The 19006-nt window shown below is 52.2% G+C and overlaps 1 protein-coding gene across 1 annotated transcript; it reads left to right on the top strand.

Moving 5' to 3' along the window:
• The first annotated feature begins 4574 nt into the window (after positions 1–4574).
• NPPC (natriuretic peptide C) lies at positions 4575–8787 on the top strand. The gene is made up of 3 exons (XM_040228119.1): positions 4575–4664; positions 5088–5398; positions 8594–8787. Exons 1-2 carry the CDS (start codon positions 4575–4577, stop codon positions 5376–5378), a joined length of 381 nt encoding a protein of 126 aa, XP_040084053.1. The 3' UTR covers positions 5379–5398; positions 8594–8787.
• Positions 8788–19006: the final 10219 nt, after the last annotated feature.

The following is a 19006-nucleotide window of genomic DNA, read 5'->3' on the forward strand; positions in this document are numbered from 1 at the left end:
CTGGGTGGGGGGTGTCCTGGGGTCAAAGAAAGACCTCACGGCATGATGAAGTTAAGCTTTTCTGGAATTTCTGGCCTGGGAAGGATGGATGATGCTTCCTTGGCCTCTGGCTCCTCTCCTAAAGCCAGGCCCTATAGGTGCAGGACTCCTGGAAGAGGTCCAAGCTCAAGGAGACCTGGCCAGGTGGTGCCCTTGCACCCTCCATGGTCCCCATCACCAACAGATCTGGGAGTCTCAGGGTTGCAGGGCCCTCCCACCTGGGAGGTGTGTCTGGTGCACTGACATTGAGAACCCTCTTCTGCCCTGGCTGCTTCCTCTTGCCTTCGTCTAGGATTCTGAAACTTCTTGACAGGGCCTCCAGACTCATCTGCCCCCATCCAGGAGGCAAGGAAAGCTCTTCCCCCTGATTCAGGTGGTGAAACTGAAGGCCCCATGCCGTGATGGGATTGGCGAGGGTCCCACTGCAATTTCCCGGCCCGGCCTCCTTGAGATCTGCTCACCGCCTGTTCAGTGTCCTCTCTGGGAAGTTATGCAACTGGAAGGGGGCCCCCTCGGGATGAAATAATGGCAGAGAAAAACAGATGGGCCTCTGGAGCGATCTTTCCCTCCTCTGTGTGCCTGAGAATCCTCCGCAGGACCAGGAGGGGGCGCTGTTACACGGAACGCTTGTTCCCCCATCCTGGGGAAGGGGCTGGACAATCCTCTCAGCCACACGTTCCCCAGCCTCCTAAAAGGTTATACACACATTTCTTACCTCATCAAGGCCCCTTCTCATCTCTGCGCGTGGGTGCTCAGTCGCGACCGACTCTTTGCGACCCTATGAACTGTAGCCTGCCAGGCTTCTCTGTCCATGGGATTCTTTAGGCAAGAATACTGGAGTGGATTGGACTGTAGCCCACCAGGCTCCTCTGTCCATGGGGATTCTCCAGGCAAGAATACTGGAATGGATTGCCATGCCCTCCTCCAGGGAGTCTTCCCACCCAGGGACTGAACCCCAGAGTCTCCTGCATCTTCTGCATCACAGGCGGATTCTTTACCACTGAGCCACCCATTTCTACAGGGTCCTCATAAAGGACTGAACATCAACTGCCCCCTGGAAGGGCCGACCCATGGTAGGCCTAAGGATCTAACCTTGCCCTTGTGGAGGAAGGAAAAAAAAGGAAGAGGGGCCAATAAGAATGGAGTCTTTTCTCTCCATGTCCCCACCTTTCAGAGGTTCAGGAGGAAAAAGAGGTCCCAGGCATGCTACTTTGGTGTGCCTGGAGCTTGGCACAATTCAGCCTGGCTTTTCCTACTCCCTCTCTATGCCTCCTCCACAACTGATCACTCTCCTTTGGCCCCATCGATCAAGCCCCACCCCCCAAGCTTGCTTGCCCTCCTTATCCTCAGGAGCACAACACCCCCAACCCTTGGAAGACAAGCCCCTCCCCCTCTTTATCCCAGCTCCTTGTCTCTACCTGCCTCTCTCCTAACTCTGCCCTCCTCTGGGGACTCCTACCCAAAGACCTCCTCCACTTTCTTTCCCTAAGTCTGAGTACTCATGTTTTTCTTTCATTGCCCCCTCTAAGCCTGGGTGCACACCCCTTCCATTAACCCAAAGGGAGTCACTCTATTTTCCATCTATGTCTCCCTCCTCTCCTTCCTCTCCTCCTGCCTGCCAGGTCTCCTTTCCCAGCTCAGAACACAGTTTTCCTTCTCTGGGAAGCTTGCCCTCCTAGCCAAGCTGGGGAAACTGCCTGTCTCCCCGCCATTGTCCTTTTCAGCCCACAAAGCTAGTGTCTGTTGCCTGGGGATTGGGAAGAGGGGGCCCTGCCAGGATGGAACCCTACAGGTTGCATGGATGTTCAGTGAATACTTGGGGGAATCAGTGGACGGAGAAGTGATAAATGACAAGACTCCCTACAAAACAGCCAGGCTCCTGAGGCCCAGTGACCTTTTCTCTCTCCTTTGCCGTCAAGAGGAGTTATCACACTGGGCATTCAATAAAGGGCCACAAACAGCTCACGTTCAGCCGCTCAGTGGTTCCAGCTTTCCCAGGTCTGGCCTCTGGGGCCAGACCAAGAAGGAGCAGACCTTATGGAGGAAAAAACAGGAAGAAGGAATCTGAGTCCCAGGTCTAGCCCAGGAAGCAGAGAGAGCCTTCTCTGTAGCTTTCTGAGCAAGAAAACGGGGAGGAGGGGTGGGGAACTTCCATCGCCAAGGCAGTCAGGTGCTGACTACCTCCTTTCCTGAAGGTCCCTCCAGCACCGTCCTCCCACTTCTATCCATCCCACCTCTCAGGCCCCAGGGAAGCAGGAACTGCACCCTGATCTGTCCCAGGGAAGCCTCATGCCACAATTCTTCCAGGATCTGACCTGCCCCAAAGGACCACAGGCCAGTGTTCAGAAGTGAGGGCTCACCAGAAAATTCTTCCACAGACGGGGGCAGGTAGAGCCCAAGGTGTTGATTCTGTCCACCCTGGGATGGGGGTGGGGCAGGGTTGATTTACTGCGTGCAATCTCAAAGCTCAAAGAGAGAGGAGACCTACCTAGATGGTTACCCAGCTGTCACCAAGTACAAACAAGGGACACAGAAGACAGGAAGAACCAGCCTACAGATATTCAGACAGAAGGAGGTGCCCATGAAGCTCCCAACCTGTCCTTAATAAGGAGTTTCAGAGGATGTAGCTGCTGCTCCCTGGAAACCAACCCCGTGCCTGGCCCAATCTGCCTGACTCCTTAAACCTGTGTAAACAAAGCAAATCTCAAAGAAGTTCCAGGTTGGTAACAATCCTGATTGTCCAATAGACAAAAAGGAGAGGGAACTTCCATCCTCCACCCGGAGATCTCTCATTCTTCCTCTTCAATATCTCTTCTTTTCTCTTCAAATGAAAAGAGTGGTGCCACTGTACCCGTGTAACTATAGACAGGCAATCAGGGTGGCTGCCTGGAGGTGGTGAGCCAAACAGAAAGGACACACTGCTGATGGTCATCTTGGAGTTCAGGAGATCTGCTACCCCATGCTCAGGCCTCACACGTAGGTTATTTCCTAAACAAAGGGACCTGCACTTTCCAGCACAGAATGCCAGGGTGGGAAGAGAAAGCATATCGTTTTGCATCAGCCTCTGCTATGGGATCCAGCAGGAGACACCTGGTTCTCCCGGTCCCTCTTGACTCCAGTAGCCTTCAGGCCTGGGGAGCAGCTTCCTTCCCCCGAAAAAGAGGTCATCCGGGTGCTTCCAACCCTCCGGGTCATCTTGGCCAAAGGGGTTCTCCAGCGCGCCCCCCGCTGGTCTCTGCTCTCCAGCTGAGTCTTGTTCGGAGGCAGTCACGGAGTCAGAGATTCCCACACCTCACTCAGTTCTTAGGATCCTCTGTCTCCGCTGCCCATCCCAAATGACTCCTCAGCCTGCGGAGACGCCCTTTCCAGGAGAAGGAGTCGTGGGTGGCAGGGATACTTGGGCGTGTACCGACAACTACGACAGGGACCACTCAGCGGCAGAGAACGCGAACGCGACCACCTGTTACGGCTCACAGAAGCCAGACCTGGCTCGGGGTCGGGTGAAGCTCGCTCCTCAGACTGTGCAGGTGCACAGGACGCTGGAGCGACAGCCCCACGCTGCGGATCCTCGTGTGGGTGCAGACTGGGTCAGGCGCGCCCCCGCCGGTGCAGACGGGAGCCATCTGGCGGGTCAGACCCGGGGACGGTCTGTGCAGCCGACCCGGGCTGAGGACGCACTTAGAGTCACCGCGTCCAGCACACGGGGCTTCGGTACACACGCAGGAACACTCGCATCTCAAACACACGCGCAGTTTTCTGGGTTTTGCTCTCATCCGCAGGCGAAAAGCTTGCATTCTCTGGTGTAGGGCTTGCGCTCCCCCCCGCGGCCCCGGGCAAATCCCTCTCTTCTTGCGCCTCCCTCCCTGACCTCCCGCTCCACCATCCGCCTCCTCAGTCTCAAGGCATCCGTGCCTCTCGCCCGTCAGGTGCCCCGGGGAAGAGATTGGCAACAAGGCAGCTCTGAGTGGATTTCGGACTGTGCCAACTTTCTGGCTGTGTGCTTTTGGTCAAGTGATTTAATTCCTCTGAGCCCATCTTTGCACCTGCAAAGAGGGAAACTGATCCTTTCCAGGACGAGCGTGTGGGTTGAGGGCCAAGCTTGTGCGCAGGGCACCGGGTGCATGGACGCTTGGCATGCTAGGGCGCGCTCCCTGCAATCCGTGGTCCCTTGTGCGCGCCGCTTTGCAGCTTGGAGCGCAGTCCGGAGAGAGCCCGCCGAGCCGCGGGATCCCTCCAGGGTGGGGTGAGGGTGGGGGCCGAGGGAGAGCCCTCGCAGCCCCCTCCCGGCCCTCGGCGCGCGTACCATTGGCCCGGACGGCCCTGTGGGCGGGAGGATGACATCAGCGGCAGGTTGGATTATAAAGGCGCGAGCGGAGCCGCGGACTCAGAGCGCACCCAGCCGGCGCCGCGCAGCACTGGGACCCGCGCCCGCATCGCAGCCCGGCCAGCCTGCTCCGCGCTCCCCTGCCGGTCGGCCCGCCGACCCCGCGCACCCTCGCTGCCGCCCATCTGCGCCCAGGCACCCCACGGGCACCATGCACCTCTCCCAGCTGCTGGCCTGCGCCCTGCTGCTCGCGCTCCTCTCGCTCCGGCCCTCCGAAGCCAAGCCCGGGGCGCCGCCAAAGGTGGGTACTGTCGCGGGGACGTCAGAACCTGTGAGGGGCAATGGGAGGGCTGAGGTGTCTAGGAGGGTGTGGCGCACCGGGGTGGGGGGTTGAGAGCAGTGGGGGCGGAAAGACGGCTCCCTCCCTTGAGATGCGCGCGGGGGACAGTTGGGGGCCCTCGAAGCCTGGACTCGGGATAGCGTCTACAAATGCGCAGCCCCGACCACAGAGTGGTCAGCCCCGCAAGGGGCAAAGGAGAGGAGGGCAAAGGGCTCCCCGAGGGAGCGAACCACGGCGGCCCCGAGGCAGGTGGACGCAGGGCCGAGCTGCCGGACACCTGTGACGGGCGTTCTCAGGACTCTGCGCCGGACCATCGGCGGCCCCGCAGAGTCCCCCGCGCTGCCGCGGCGCGTGCCTTGACCTGCTCGTCCTTTCCCTTGGAAGGTCCCGCGAACTCCGCCCGGCGAGGAGGTGGCCGAGTCCCAGGCTGCGGGCGGCGGTCAGAAGAAGGGCGACAAGACTCCCGGGGGCGGCGGCGCCAATCTCAAGGACGACCGGTCGCGACTGCTTCGGGACCTGCGCGTGGACACCAAGTCCCGGGCGGCGTGGACCCGCCTGCTGCACGAGCACCCCAACGCGCGCAAATACAAAGGAGGCAACAAGAAGGGTTTGTCTAAGGGCTGCTTCGGCCTCAAGCTGGACAGGATCGGCTCCATGAGCGGCCTGGGATGTTAGTGCGGCGACCCCTGGCGGCGGTGAGTACCACCAACCCTGGCCTCTGGGCGCTCTTGCACACCCAGCACCCCCCGCGAAGCCCCCAGAACCAAGCCTGTACCCGCTCCCGCAGGCCAGTTCCCCTCTGATCCCGTGGTCCTGGGACCTTTCCTCCTCACGACCAGCCCATCCGGACATAGGACTGTGTGTGTGCTTGAGTTTTGCCCCAGGGACATTTATCATCCCATTTTACAGATGGAGAAAGTGAGGGAAAAGTAGTCGGGGATCTTTGGCAAGGTCAGAAATGGCTCAGCATGGATGAACCCATCTGACTTCCTCTGGAGAATCAGAGACAGCTTGGTGGGGTCCCAGCCACCCCAGGACCACAAAGCAACCAGCAGCATTGGCCCCAGTTCTCCAACTGGGGGCGGGGGAGGCACGAGTTTGAGGGGTGATCCTCGGTTTGTGGGAGCAAAGGAGGAAGGGCATACATACAAGTCAAGGGTAAGTTCGTTTGCCAGCCACTGCATCATGGTGCTGCGTAGTAAGCAGCCCAGGGGTCAGGACAGCTCCCTGGGTCTGTTGTCCCTGTGATGCGACAGACTTGGGGTGACACCTGCCCCTCCCAATAGACAGAATAGCCACTTGTTAGCATCACCAGGGGGCATTTCAGCCCCAGAGCATTCTGATTCTTGTCTGGGTCTCTAAACCGTGGCTGTGGGCAAGCTGGCCTGTCCAGGGTCCTGACGCTGCTGCAATCCATGTGACTTCAGGATCCAACCTCAGTGTTCGTGGCACTATTTCAGGGCAAGGAAACAGAAACTAAAATAAATCTTTTTTTGCCCCAACCGCAAACTCAAACATATCCCAAACTGAGCTCCTCCCCACCCCCTACCCACCACCCCCACCATGCCTGGCTCCACACCTGGGTTTCTGGCATAGCCTTCTCCCCCTCCACCAGGCTGGAAACCCCTGTGCTACCTTCTGCCCCTGCCGAGCACTGCATCCTGGCAAGGTGCTGGGCCAAGGTCCTTCCCTCCTTTCCCCATCCTCTCCATCCCCGCTGCCCATCAGTGTCCGTGGACAAACAACATCCAACCTCTGGAACTGACATTCAGCTGCTTTAGAATCTGACCCCTCCCGGTATCCAGCCTTGCCTGCGGCCAGCTGCTGTCATTCCCTGTCCCACAGCCTTTCTGTCCCACTCCAGATCAAGCTGTTCTCTCATCCCAGAAGCCATATCAGTGTCCACGCTGTCTTCCCCCCAGAGGACAAGAGCTCCCCTCTCTGAAGTTCTCCAGCACAACGCCTGAGGCTTCGATACAGAAAATCTCACCTGAGCTATAGTTGTCTGTGAACCTCCCCAAATGAACTCATGAGCACATTAAGGGCCAGATGCTAGCCAAAGATGATCTGGGGTCTGTAAGATGCCCAAAGGGGCTCTGAAAAATGTCTGTCAATGACCCACAAAACTTGCCTCACTCAACTTAGGGGCACTCCTCACCCACCTGCCCTAGCATTTAGCCGGTGTCTTTCCTCTCTGCAGCCAGACATGGCCAGGCTGTATGTTCCTCCTGCAAGGGCTTCGTTCATCTGAGATCTTGACTTGCTGTGATTCTAGCACGTGTGCCCCAGTCTTTAGAAGCTACTGTTGTGATGGGTTTGTTCTATTCTCTCCTATCTCAGCAACGAAGAGATGGAGCCACAGGCCTTAGACTTTCAACTTGTGATTTAAGCATCAAGTTCCAACTTGAGAATCCAAACAAATGGTATTATGAGTTAGCAGAGGATGGGATAAGGTCCTGGCATCAGGTCGAGAGCCTGCCAAGCACATCCCCATAGGTTCCTTGTTCTCAGATGTGGTTGTCTGTGGGTGCCAGGTGGGCATGTGGAGAAGGACCCTGAAGGAGGAATCGGGGTTGCTAAGACTTCTTGACCCCTTCTACTGAGGAGGTTTGCCAGCTTCCTGGAAGTTCTCTTTTAGTTGAACGCTAACCTACAACATCCACAACCGTCTCAGCCCCACCCTCACCCCTATCGCCGTGAGAAGGCAGAGCATCCATCCTTCCTGCTGCCAGCAGCCTCCTAGTGGAGATGCCCCGGTTATCTCACTGTCTGGGCTAAAAAAAGAAAGACAGCTTAGGGTTCCCTATTGACGAAAGCTCTTCCAAAGCAGTGGCCATGTCTCCACTCAGGAGTTGACTTTGGCTCTAACCAGCCGCCATAATGACTATCGCTGATGGTTATAGCCTTGACTATAAAATGCTAATGACAGAGATGAGATGTGGAGGGTGCCTGAATGAACACCTCACACACACCTATCATCTGTTTAAACACATGGGACACCCAGAGAAGGGGGCTGGGGGAGAGTTCACCAAGGCCTTGAGGCCCAGGGTCCCTCTGCTCATGCTGTCCGCCACCCTGCCTCCGAGGTGGCCCCTCCAGTCCCGGGGGACCCTCACACCCATTCACCCTCACATCCACTAGCAGAGACTGGGTGCAGCCCCCATCAAATGCCTCTGCTAACCCAGCATGACCACTCGTCTCCCCAGAGCAGGTGCAAGATGCCCTTTCCTCTGCTTCTGAAAGGGACCCTTTCTGAGAAGCAGCCAGCCGGGGAAGGAAGTGCTATTTACTGGGCCGCTGTGAGCCAGACATTCTGCCGGTGCCCCGTGTGGCAGCCCTTGAGGTGGCTATTATCCCATTTTATGGGTGAGGAAAGCGAGCCTAAAAAGCTTTCCAGAGCCATCCCAGAAGTACTTGTCCGAGTCGGGATTTGGGCCCAGAATTCCCCACTCTTCAGGCGCTTCTCTCCCCCTTCCCTCCATTGTCCCCCAGACTTATAAAGCCAAGGCAAGCACCTGACCGAGGTTTGTATTGTAGCTAAAATGAAGGGAAGGCGGGGGAGTTTTCCCTTCCCCTTCCCTCACTGTGTCCCACTGAGCACCCAGGGCAAGGCCTACGCTTAGACAGAGGGGTTGGAGGGCTGGCTGACTTTCTGGTTCCACCTGTGCTTGAACAGGAGGTGCCCAGGACACAGCAGGTGACAGCTGAGGGCCTGGGGAGGACCTGAGTAGAAGGGCCTTATCCCTCTGCAGCAAGGCCTCCGTCAGGGCCTGTAGGGCAGAGGTGGAGGGACTACGCCTCCTGCTACAGCTGGAGTGGGAAGAAGGTTCTAGATGTGCCCTACAGGCTGGGCTTTCTCAGCTGAGTTCCCCTGGCCCTCTGTGTTTCAGGACTGGGGACTTGCTGCGTTTTGCTGAGGTCACCCTTGGTCATCAGCCTCCTCGCATCTGGAAGCACCTCCAGCGCAATGTGGCTTTTACATTTCTTTTTTTTTTCCTGGTACTGGGAATACACAACACCAGCTGTTTTATGATTATTTAGGGAGGGGGGTATGACTTTATCATTTGTTTTTTTTTACTGAAAAATAAAAAGTTATATATTATATATATATTATATACATGAAACACACACACCTACACCAACGCGATGACAAGGGACAGTTATTAAGAGACTGACAAAACGAGCTGTAAAACATTGCTGTTTGTAAATTCATGTCATGCATAAATGTATTTATGTTGTAAAGCTATTTATATTGTTTATAAAGAGATATTTATAAAAATTTTATTTATGTAACTAAATGAAAGAAGTCAATCATTGTAATGTTTTTGTCTTAACTAGTTGAAAAATGTAAAAAAAAAAAAACTCATTCCATGAACATCTTGAAAGCTGTCTTTATTTACTCATGGCACTTCTTTTTTAGTAATTAGTCTGAGGAGGAGGGAAGAGGTGGAGACAAGGATTTTGCCTCTGAATGGATCTAGCAGCCATGTTCCCAATTCTGGATTGATTTGTATCCAAATCCTCCAGGAATCTTGTTAAAAATACAGACTCCTTCTCCCACCCACCCCCCAATCCACTGAATCCGTGTCTCCCAGGATAGGACTGGCCATGCGGCTTTTGTCCCGTGATTCTGATCATCTCGGCCATGTCAGGAAGCTCTTCTCAGGACACTGGACAGCTCAGAAGTCAGATGTGGTGAATTAAATTAAAATTAAATTTAGCTAACGGAGGGCCCTCTAATTCTACTCCATCTTCTCTCTGTTATTAGAGGAAACAAATAACTGAAATTTTCCTTTCTGCTTTGGGGAGATTTAGAAGGTTCCAGTGAAAGTGGAGAGTGAAAAATTTGGCTTAAAGCTCAACATTCAGAAAACGAAGATCATGGCATCTGGTCCCATCACTTCATGGGAAATAGATGGGGAAACAGTGGAAACAATGTCAGACTTCATTTTGGGGGGGCTCCAAAACACTGTAGATGGTGACTGCAGCCATGAAATTAAAAGATGCTTACTCCTTGGAAGAAAAGTTATGACCAACCTAGACTGTATATTCAAAAGCAGAGACATTACTTTGCCGACTAAGGTCCGTCTAGTCAAGGCTGTGGTTTTTCCTGTGGTCATGTATGGATGTGAGAGTTGGACTGTGAAGAAGGCTGAACACCGAAGAATTGATGCTTTTGAACTGTGGCGTTGAAGAAGACTCTTGAGAGTCCCTTGGACTGCAAGGAGATTCAACCAGTCCATTCTGAAGGAGATCAGCCCTGGGATTTCCTTGGAAGGAATGATGCTAAAGCTGAAACTCCAGTACTTTGGCCACCTCATGTGAAGAGTTGACTCATTGGAAAAGACTCTGATGCTGGGAGGGATTGGGGGCAGGAGGAGAAGGGGACGACAGAGGATGAGATGGCTGGATGGCATCACTGACTCGATGGATGTGAGTCTGAGTGAACTCCAGGAGTTGGTGATGGACAGGGAGACATGGCGTGCTGTGATTCATGGGGTCGCAAAGAGTCGGACACGACTGAGCAACTGAACTGAACTGAACTGTGTAACTTGTGGAGTGGGTCCGGTTACCTTATGAATCTCACCTCAGGGAATTATGGGGTGGTTGGTTTTCTCCAGGCTTGGCGGGGTGAGGCCAAGGATCTCAGAAAGAACATATTCTGTGGTTGGTTTCCTATTTACTTCGTGTGATGTGCTTTTTGAGGGGGATGTGGGTTTTCTTTTCACCTGAAGCTGTTCACAATTTTGGTTCATATGCCCTATGGAGTCTTGCATGAGAAATTATGAATATTTAAAATCTCTTCTCCTGAAGCCATCAGGAAATTTAAATCATTTCAAGCTAATCTCACTCTATCCTTGGTACATGCCTCTCCTGGGCAGCTCCCCCATCTGCCTTCTGTCCTTTGGTGAAAACAAGGACAAATAGAGCCTCTGGGGCTGGTTCTGCCAGGCAGGCATGACTCCTCTCAGGGGTATCCAGAGTGGTTGTAGCCCCAAGATCATGGGGTCAGCAGGCCTGTCCAAGTGTCTCCAGAGGAAAATTGGCTGAGGATGGGTGTTGCGAAGTGGCCAGTGGAGCCAGGATCCTCTGTCCATGGAATTCTCCAGGCAAGAAGATTGGAGTGGGTTGCCAGTCCCTTCTCCAAGAGATCTTCCCGACCCAGGGATCGAACCCAGGTACCCTGCATTGCAGGCAGATTCTTTACGGTCTGAGCCACCCAAGAAGCCCCATGCTGCTACTGCTGAGGGTAGGGAAGTGGCCTGTGGCACCTGGCTTTTCCACGGACATCTGAGCCCCTGACCTCTCTTCCCTGAGCAGTGGGTTCTCGGGTAGGCAGACAGCCAACACAGTGACCTCACCCAGGTAAGGAAACAGCATTGAAGTCTTGTTCCAGCTGGGGAGACAAGGGACCTTCTTCCCACCCCTTGATTTCCGCCACTGTCCGGGGGCCCTTCTTTAAGCTGAGTTCACTAGGGGCTGGCTCTCTTCCTTGGTCTCACCCCGCTTCCGTGGCTCAGAACTCGGATGCCAGGTCAATGAGGGTGAGGGGCTGCCATACCCAGGGCTCGCCAGTGCCTCAGTTTGCTGTGCTGTCTGCAGACTCCTTGCCAGAGGATGCTGAGGGGTGCTGCCAGAGTAGGAGGAGCAGGAAGGCAGTGGGTCTACTGTGGGCTTCACTGGTAGGGAGGCAGGCATATCTTCCAAAGCCCAGATACAAGGAATGGAGAATTCTGGGATTCAAGGAGCTGCCACCAGAAGTAAAAGGTTTTCTCCGTGGATGGTATCTGGACACCCAGGATCCTGGGGCCCAACACCACAGAGTCTCCTCCTAAGTAGCTCTCATCCCTGAATCAGCTGCAAACAACATGCATGATGGACTTCTCCTGGTGGCTCAGACTGTAAAGAATCTCCCTGCAATGCAGAAGACCTGGGTTCTATTCCTGGGTCAGGAAGATCCCCTGGAGGAGGGAATGGCAACCCACTCCAGTGTTCTTGCCTGGAGAATTCTGTGGACAGAGGAGCCAGGCCGGCTACAGTCCATGGGGTCGCAGAGTCAGATACCACTGAGCGACTAACACATACACACACAACACGCATGACTCTCTGTTGCCATCCAGCCTCCCGCCAGTGGAGGCCAGCCCCTCACCTGTTGTCTGAGGATGCTGCCAGAAGGCAAGTCCTCCTTTGACATCTAAACCTGAAGTCCTCCGACTGCTTCCTTGTCAGCCCAGCCATGAGTTTCGGCTGGAAAGCTGGGAAGGATTAACAGGTAGTCCATCAACCCCAGGAAAAGTTTTGAGACCTGCAGAGGTTTTCCGAGTGGTATTGTCCAAGGCTTCCGGTCCTCCAGGCCAACTTTCGGCCTCGTTCCTCTCCACGGAGGATCTCACCATCAGAGCTGCCTGGGGCACCTGCAGCTTCTCTCCCACCAGGATGGCCACCAGCTGGTCGTACCAGCTCCAGGGATGGGTCCCATGGAGTCCTGGTCTTCCAGGATGGGGCCGGTTGAGCAGAAGCTAAAAGAATTTCAGGCCCTGGAAGGCCTCAGGACTCAGGATGTCCTGGAGGAAGACATTCCCTTCCCTGAAGCTCTCAGTTGTTGGGGAGTCAGGGTGAGGAATGGGGCGTCTGCCTGGTTGAAACTCCCTGATGCTGTGGCTGGTAACACATAGGAGCTCTGTTTGGCAGGTGGGGCCCAGGAACCTACCTTGGGCTCCCAAATACACCTGGAGGACAGGCCCCATCTCTCAAGCCTGTGTTTTCCCAAGAGGTACCACCCTACCCCTACCATAGAGGTGATGGTGGCTGGGGAGGCAGAGCCTCCAGGTCCTCAGCCAGGCAGGTTCCAGGAGCCTCCCCACCTCTGCCTGAAACATGGGAGGTCCTCCCCTAATGCCAAACAGGTGGTCCAAAGTTGGGCTGCACACAAGCAGGCCAGTCTGGGGGTGATCGGGGTTGGGGGGGGACAATATCAGGACCCAGTCAGAGTCCTGCTCTTTCGTAGGAAAAGCTCTTAGTCCAGGCAGGTGGCAAGGGGCAGACTAAGGAAGCCCACCCCCAGACAGGGATGATGTAAGAAGGGAGAGAGCAAGTCAGGGTCCCCTCTGAAAAGGGATTCGACTCAGATGGTTCACATGAGGAAGTTTAACTGAAGCGATAGAGACGTGGGCAGGTGTGATGGAGGAGCCAGTGGGAAGCCAGGTTCTCCCTGGGGGCAAAGGGAGGGACTGTCCTGGAGTCGGAGTTGTGTCAGTGCAGGGCAGAATGAGGCAGAAATACCCCAGCTTCTCTCCCGGCCCCATTTTAAAAACAACAAAACAAAGCGTGGGCACTGTGTGACCAGCAGTTTCCGTTCTAGGAGTGGTTCCCCATTCGTATCTTTACTGAGCTTGTCTGGAGGCTCACTGGGGCTCTCGCCACACCGTCTACACCCTTCACATCCCTCCTGCCCCACTGAAGACTGATAATGGTGTTAGAAAAATTCACTGTGGTTTTTTTCTATTTATCCTTATTTTTTCTTTTATTATTATTATTTATAATTGATTTACAAGGTGTTACAACATGCAAATGAAAATGTTAGTTGCTCAGTCATGTCTGACTCTTTGCCACCGCATGGGGTGTAGCCCGCCAGGCTCCTCCGCCCATGAAATTCTCCAGGCAAGAATACTGGAGTGGGTAGCCATGCCCTTCTCCAGGGGATCTTCCCAATTCAGGGATCAAACCTGGGTCTCCTACATTGCAGGCAGATTCTTTACTGTCTGAGTCATCACAGAAGCCCTGTACAACATAGTGTTTCAGTATTTTTATATATTACAAAATGATCACCACAATAAGTCTAGTTACCGTCTGTCACCACACAAAATGATTACAATATCATCAACCACATTCCCAAGTTGTACATCATATCCCTGTGAATTATTTATTCCATAACTGGAAGTTTGTACCTCTTTATCGCCCTCTCCTGTTTCACTCAGCAGCCCCACACCCTTTACTCAGCACCGCCCCCCTCAACCAGGCTGTTCTCTATATCTATGAGTCTGTTTCTGTTTTGTTATACTTGTTTTATTTTTTTAGATTCCACATATAAGTGAAATGATACAGTGTTTATTTGTCCTTATATTCTAATAGTCATATAGGTGTTATTTATTCAGTACATTAAGGTTCAATTTTAATATATGTATTAGATAGGCAATGTGAGGTTTTGCTGTGGTAACAAACAACCACAAAATTGCAGTGGGTTAAAATATTTATTTCCTGCTTGCACAGTCTATCGTGGGGCTGGGCAACCCTCCAGGGCAGCTCCTTACCATTCAATGGCTCAGTGTGGCAACTCCAAGCCAAGGAATTTTTCCTCAGTTGATGGGACATGGAAGAGAGCCTGCTGGGAGTTCAAGAACCGAAGTCTTCTACCCAGGATGTCACATTTAACTGGCCAAAACAAGTCACGTGGCCCATAACCTATTTTTCGGAGCTGAGGAAGCACAGCTCTCCCTTGTGCCCAGAATTGGAGGAGACCTGCACTTCAGGGAACAGGAGCGAGTGCCTGCACCCACATGTAGGCACCACTTAAATCCTTCCTTCACTGTGAGCTGTCCACTTCCTAGCAGATTCTGCTTTATCTGATGTGAATGGTAACAGCCCTACTTAATTTTTATTTGTGCTTGATATCTTTGCCCAAGCTTTGATTCTTTCCCTTTCTGGTATTTTTTTAAAATTTAGGTGTGTTTATAATGTACTAGATTAAAAATATGTAATCCGAGACATTCTGCCTTTTAATAAGGAAACTGGATTGTTCACAGTTATTGTCATTATTGCTTACGCTTGGCCCAACTTTTTCATCTGAATTTTGACTTTGTATTTTTAAGTTCTTTAAAGTTTTTTGATCCTTTTAATTTAATTTTTTGTCTTCTGTAGACTCTGGTGCTTGCTTTTATCTTCTGCAATGATTTGGAAAGTAGATATCCTGTTTTTAAATCTGTTAGCAGTTCCATTTAGTTTTTCATGAAAATTATTAAACCCACATTTATATTATTATCAAAATCAAAATCACAAACAAACACTGAGCTCCTTCACACAAGGGACAAGAATTCAGCCCATTTGCTCCGTCCCCTGCTTCCTCTGCCATCTCTGGGTCTCTATTAACATAATCTGAGGACAAGCTCCTTCACTGGATGTTACAGCTACCAAACACCCTCTCTCCAAAACACCTTCACCTTTCTTTTTGTTCCCCCAGGTTTATCAGAGATTCTAATTTTTCCACCCAAACCCACTTCTCCAGACAGGGCCCCATTGTACACATCTTAGTCTGGGCTAGCTTCTCGGTCCACTGCTTGTTCTCCACGGCAGCTCGGGCCCATCCCACGAGTGTGAGGTTTGAATTTCAGGTTCAGTATATGGGGTGTGTGTGTGTGTGTGTGTGTGTCAGAGGCTTGATTTTCAGGTTCAGTGTACAGGGTGAGTGTGTGTGTGTGTGTGTGTGTGTGTGTGTGAGAGAGAGAGAGGTTTGAATTTCAGGTTCAGTGTATGGGGTGTGAGCGTGTGTGTGTGTGTGTGTGTGTGTGAGGTTTAAATTTCAGGTTCAGTGTATGGGGTGTGAGTGTGTACGTGTGTGTGCGTCTCAGGGCAGTACAAGTGCTGTGCATTACACTGGGCAGCACAGGTGTGCTTCCCCACTAGAGTCAGCCAAACCTTTCATTTCTCCAGTGGCTGTTCAGACACGAGCTCTGCACTGCGTTCCCGAGAGGAATTCACAGCTGCAGCGCGTCCTCCTCTGGCCAAGGAATAGCAGGTCCGGAGCTGGAGAATGGACAGACCTGTCATCTCCGGGGCTGTCCGGCTCTCCAAGGCATCTCTTCTATCACTGTGTCTCATCTGCTGGGGCCTTAAGGCTTCAGCTAGGAGCAGGACAGAAACAGGGTTCCAGGTGTCCTATTTGTTAGAACTAAGAGAGTCAGAGGCTGCCCTAGTGGCTCAGTGGTGTAGAGTCCACCTGCCAATGCAGAAGAAATGAGTTCAATCCCTGGGTCAGGAAGATCCCCTGGGGTAGAAAATGGCAACCCACTCCAGTATTCTTGCCTGGTAAAATCCCACGAACAGAGGGGCCTGGCAGGCTACAGTCCATGGGGTCACAAAGAGGCAGACATGACCTAGAGACTAAACAAGAGGGTCAGAAAAGGTGCTCCACCTGGATGAACACCAGGGAGCGTGACAGCACTGGGAGGAACAAGGGCTCTCCTGGGACAAAGTCAGACAAGCCTGAGGGTGTTGGGAGAAAGACAGGGCATCAGGATACTACATGAAGCAGCCATGGATGGGGACAGCTGGACCCCAGGCTTGAGTGTGCAGGCTGGGGTAGGGGACCCCAGGTGGGTTTTGAGACCCAAGAAGCACTGCGGGGCTCCCTCTCCTGGCTTAGGGCTCAGGTCACTTGGAGGGTCTGTGGACACCAGTGCTGGTGTGAATTGTGAATGTGAGCAAAGAGAAGAGAGGCAGGCAAGCTGCAGTGCCGCCAGGGCTCAGGCAGCTCGGAGAAGGACTGGGAGCCTTTAAACGGCCGTCTGCAGAACAGCTGCCGAATCCACTAGAATCTACCTCTTTTTCATCACTGAACATACCCCATCAGTTAAAAGGTTGAGTATAATTATTTACCTGAACATTAAATGCAAGCATGTGCGTGTTCAGTCACGTCTGACTCTTTGCGACCCTATGGACTGTAGCCCTCCAGGCTCCTCTGTGCGTGGGATTGTCCCAGCAAGAATACTGGAGTGGGTTGCCATTTCCTCCCCCAGGGGATCTTTCTGACCCAAGGCTCCAACCTGCATCTCCTGCATTGCAGGCAGATTCTTTACCACTGAGGGCTCAAATAAATACAAGCATTTCTGTGTTAATAAAAGTATGATAGTATTGTATACACACATACTTTCTTCCCAGGCCGTAGGATGCACTCACACTCCTTTTGGAGAGCACTGGCCCCAAGAACCTTCAGCAACTTTGCAACCATGGCCTGTTAGGGGGAAGGTGTCCCTCTCCTGTGTGATCCATGACCCATGAACGGGGAGGAAGCAGGGCCCAAACTCAAAGAAACCTTTTAGATAATTTCTGAGACTAGAAATGGGATAACATCTGGTAGGACGTTTGCCAGTGATGACAGCTATTACCTCTAGATGAGGGATTTCAGGTGGCTGCTTTTATTTCTTGTACTTTTTAGTTGTACTTGTTTGCAATGAAAAAAAATATATATATGTATGTGTGTGTATGTATATATACACATATATATGTTATTTGTATGTACATGTATATAGGGGCTTTCTTGGTGGCTCAGTAGTAAAGAATCCACCTGCAATGTAGGAGATGCGGGTTCAATTCCTGGGTCAGGAAAACTCCCTAGGGGAGGAAATAACAACCCACTCCAGTATTCTTCCCGGGACAATCCCATGGACAGAAGAATCTGGCGGGCTACAGTCCATAGGATCAAAAAGAGTCAGACACTACTGAGCACGCACACAGACACAAGTATATAGATACACACAGGTGTCCACAGCCACATTATTCGTAATAACCAAAAAAAACTCAAATGAGTTTCTTCAGTTTGTTCTGATATACTACTAGCGTTGTTCTGATATACTACTAGCGTTTTTAAAGCTTGTGAAAAATTTAAAACTAAGGAATTAATCAAATTTAGCTCTAATATCAAGCTTAGCATCTTATCCACATATATGAATAATTACTATAATAAATACTCTAATATATAATTATAGTATTAATATTAAATAATTAATAGTCTAGCTTCATATTTTTCATATGTTAATTTATAGTATGAAAGCCATTATTATATTTTAAGTTTGCCATTTAGTAAAAACTATTTTGATTAATAGATTTTGGAACCACTCTATGAGTAAAAGGAAATGTTTTGATCTATCTAACATTTAATTATTTGAGTAATAAATAAATTAATAATTAAAAAAATTTTAAGTCCATCACAACCCAAATGTCCATCAGTTAGTGTATAGATAAGTAAAATGTGGTCTAGCCACATGTGTGTGCGTGCGTGCTAAGTTGCTTCAGTGGTGTCTGACTCTATGCAACCCTGTGGACCGTATTCCGCCAGGCTCCTCTGTCCATGGGACTCCCCAAGCAAGAATACTGGAGCTGCCACTTCCTACTCCAGGGAATCCTCCCGACCCAGGGATTGAACCCATGTCTCTTATGTCTCCTGCATTGGCAGGCAGGTTCTTCACCACTAGCACCATCTGGGAAGCCCTGGTCTATTCACACAGCAGAATATTATTTGGAAATAAAAAGAAATGGAGTTCTGATTCATGCCACAACATAGGTGAACCTTAGAAACATCATGTGAAAGAAGTCAGGCACAAAGATCACGTATTGAATGGTTCCATGTACACGAAAGGTCCAGAACAGGCGAACCTCTAGAAGCAGAAAGGACTGGGCTGGCCCAAAAGGTCGTTCGGGTCTTTCTGTAGCATCTTCTGGGAAAACCTGAAGAACTTCTCGGCCAGTCCAGTACAGGACAAGGTGCAGGCACACTCTAGCACGTGAGCGCCCAGGCTTCCCAACCTGCAGACGAAAGCCAGGCCTCGTCGACCTGCATTACCACAGCCCGTAGGACGGAGCCTTCCCTCACAGTCACTCCAGTCGTTTCAGGGAGATCCCTAAACACTTTTGTTCCCCGTCCTCCAGATGGACTGTCGATGGCTCACAGCCCTCGAAGGGGACACTGGCCATCTCACACTGTCAAGGCCCCCGCCCCCAGGAAGGCCACCTTGCTGGACACGGAAACTGCCCCCTGAGGCCACCCTGAGGCTTGCTGGGCGCTCCTGTCTGGGGCTGGGGTGTGGGAGGCTCTGGTCCCTAAGCGGTGCTGCTGGGTCAGATCTCATGAACCCCTCCTTCAGCTGCCCCTACCAGCCGCTCTGGTCTTTGGGTCTTGAAGTCAATCCATAGGGAGAGGGGCAGGGGCGGAGGGTGGCCAGTGACCCCAGGTTCTCCCGTCTCCCCTCATCACACTGTTGTGTTTGTCCTTTGCTTTGTCCTTACAGGCCATCCAACACCTCCTAGCACTACCCCCCTCCCAGACTCCTTTCTCCTTCAGCTAAGCGGTAAAGGTCTTTGTGCCTATTGACACCGACTAACAGGTAGTCAGATGGAGTCATTAGCTCCCAGTGAGAACAATCCCATTTGGGCAGAACCAAGATGCTCCCCGAGAGTGGCTGCAAGTTCTTCAAGGGCAAGGTTGAGGTCTTCTCAGCCTGATGTTCCCAGCATCCAGCCCAGTGACTGGC

The sequence above is a fragment of the Oryx dammah genome, unplaced genomic scaffold, assembly GCF_014754425.2.
Source record: "Oryx dammah isolate SB20612 unplaced genomic scaffold, SCBI_Odam_1.1 HiC_scaffold_27, whole genome shotgun sequence".
In the NCBI taxonomy this organism is placed as follows: Eukaryota; Metazoa; Chordata; class Mammalia; order Artiodactyla; family Bovidae; genus Oryx; species Oryx dammah.

Coding starts and splice junctions, on each gene's coding strand:
- NPPC (XM_040228119.1), top strand. CDS start 4,575: ATGCACCTCTCCCAGCTGCTGGCCTGCGCCCTGCTGCTCGCGCTCCTC. Junction 4,665..5,087: donor AGCCCGGGGCGCCGCCAAAG/GTGGGTACTGTC, acceptor TTCCCTTGGAAG/GTCCCGCGAACTCCGCCCGG.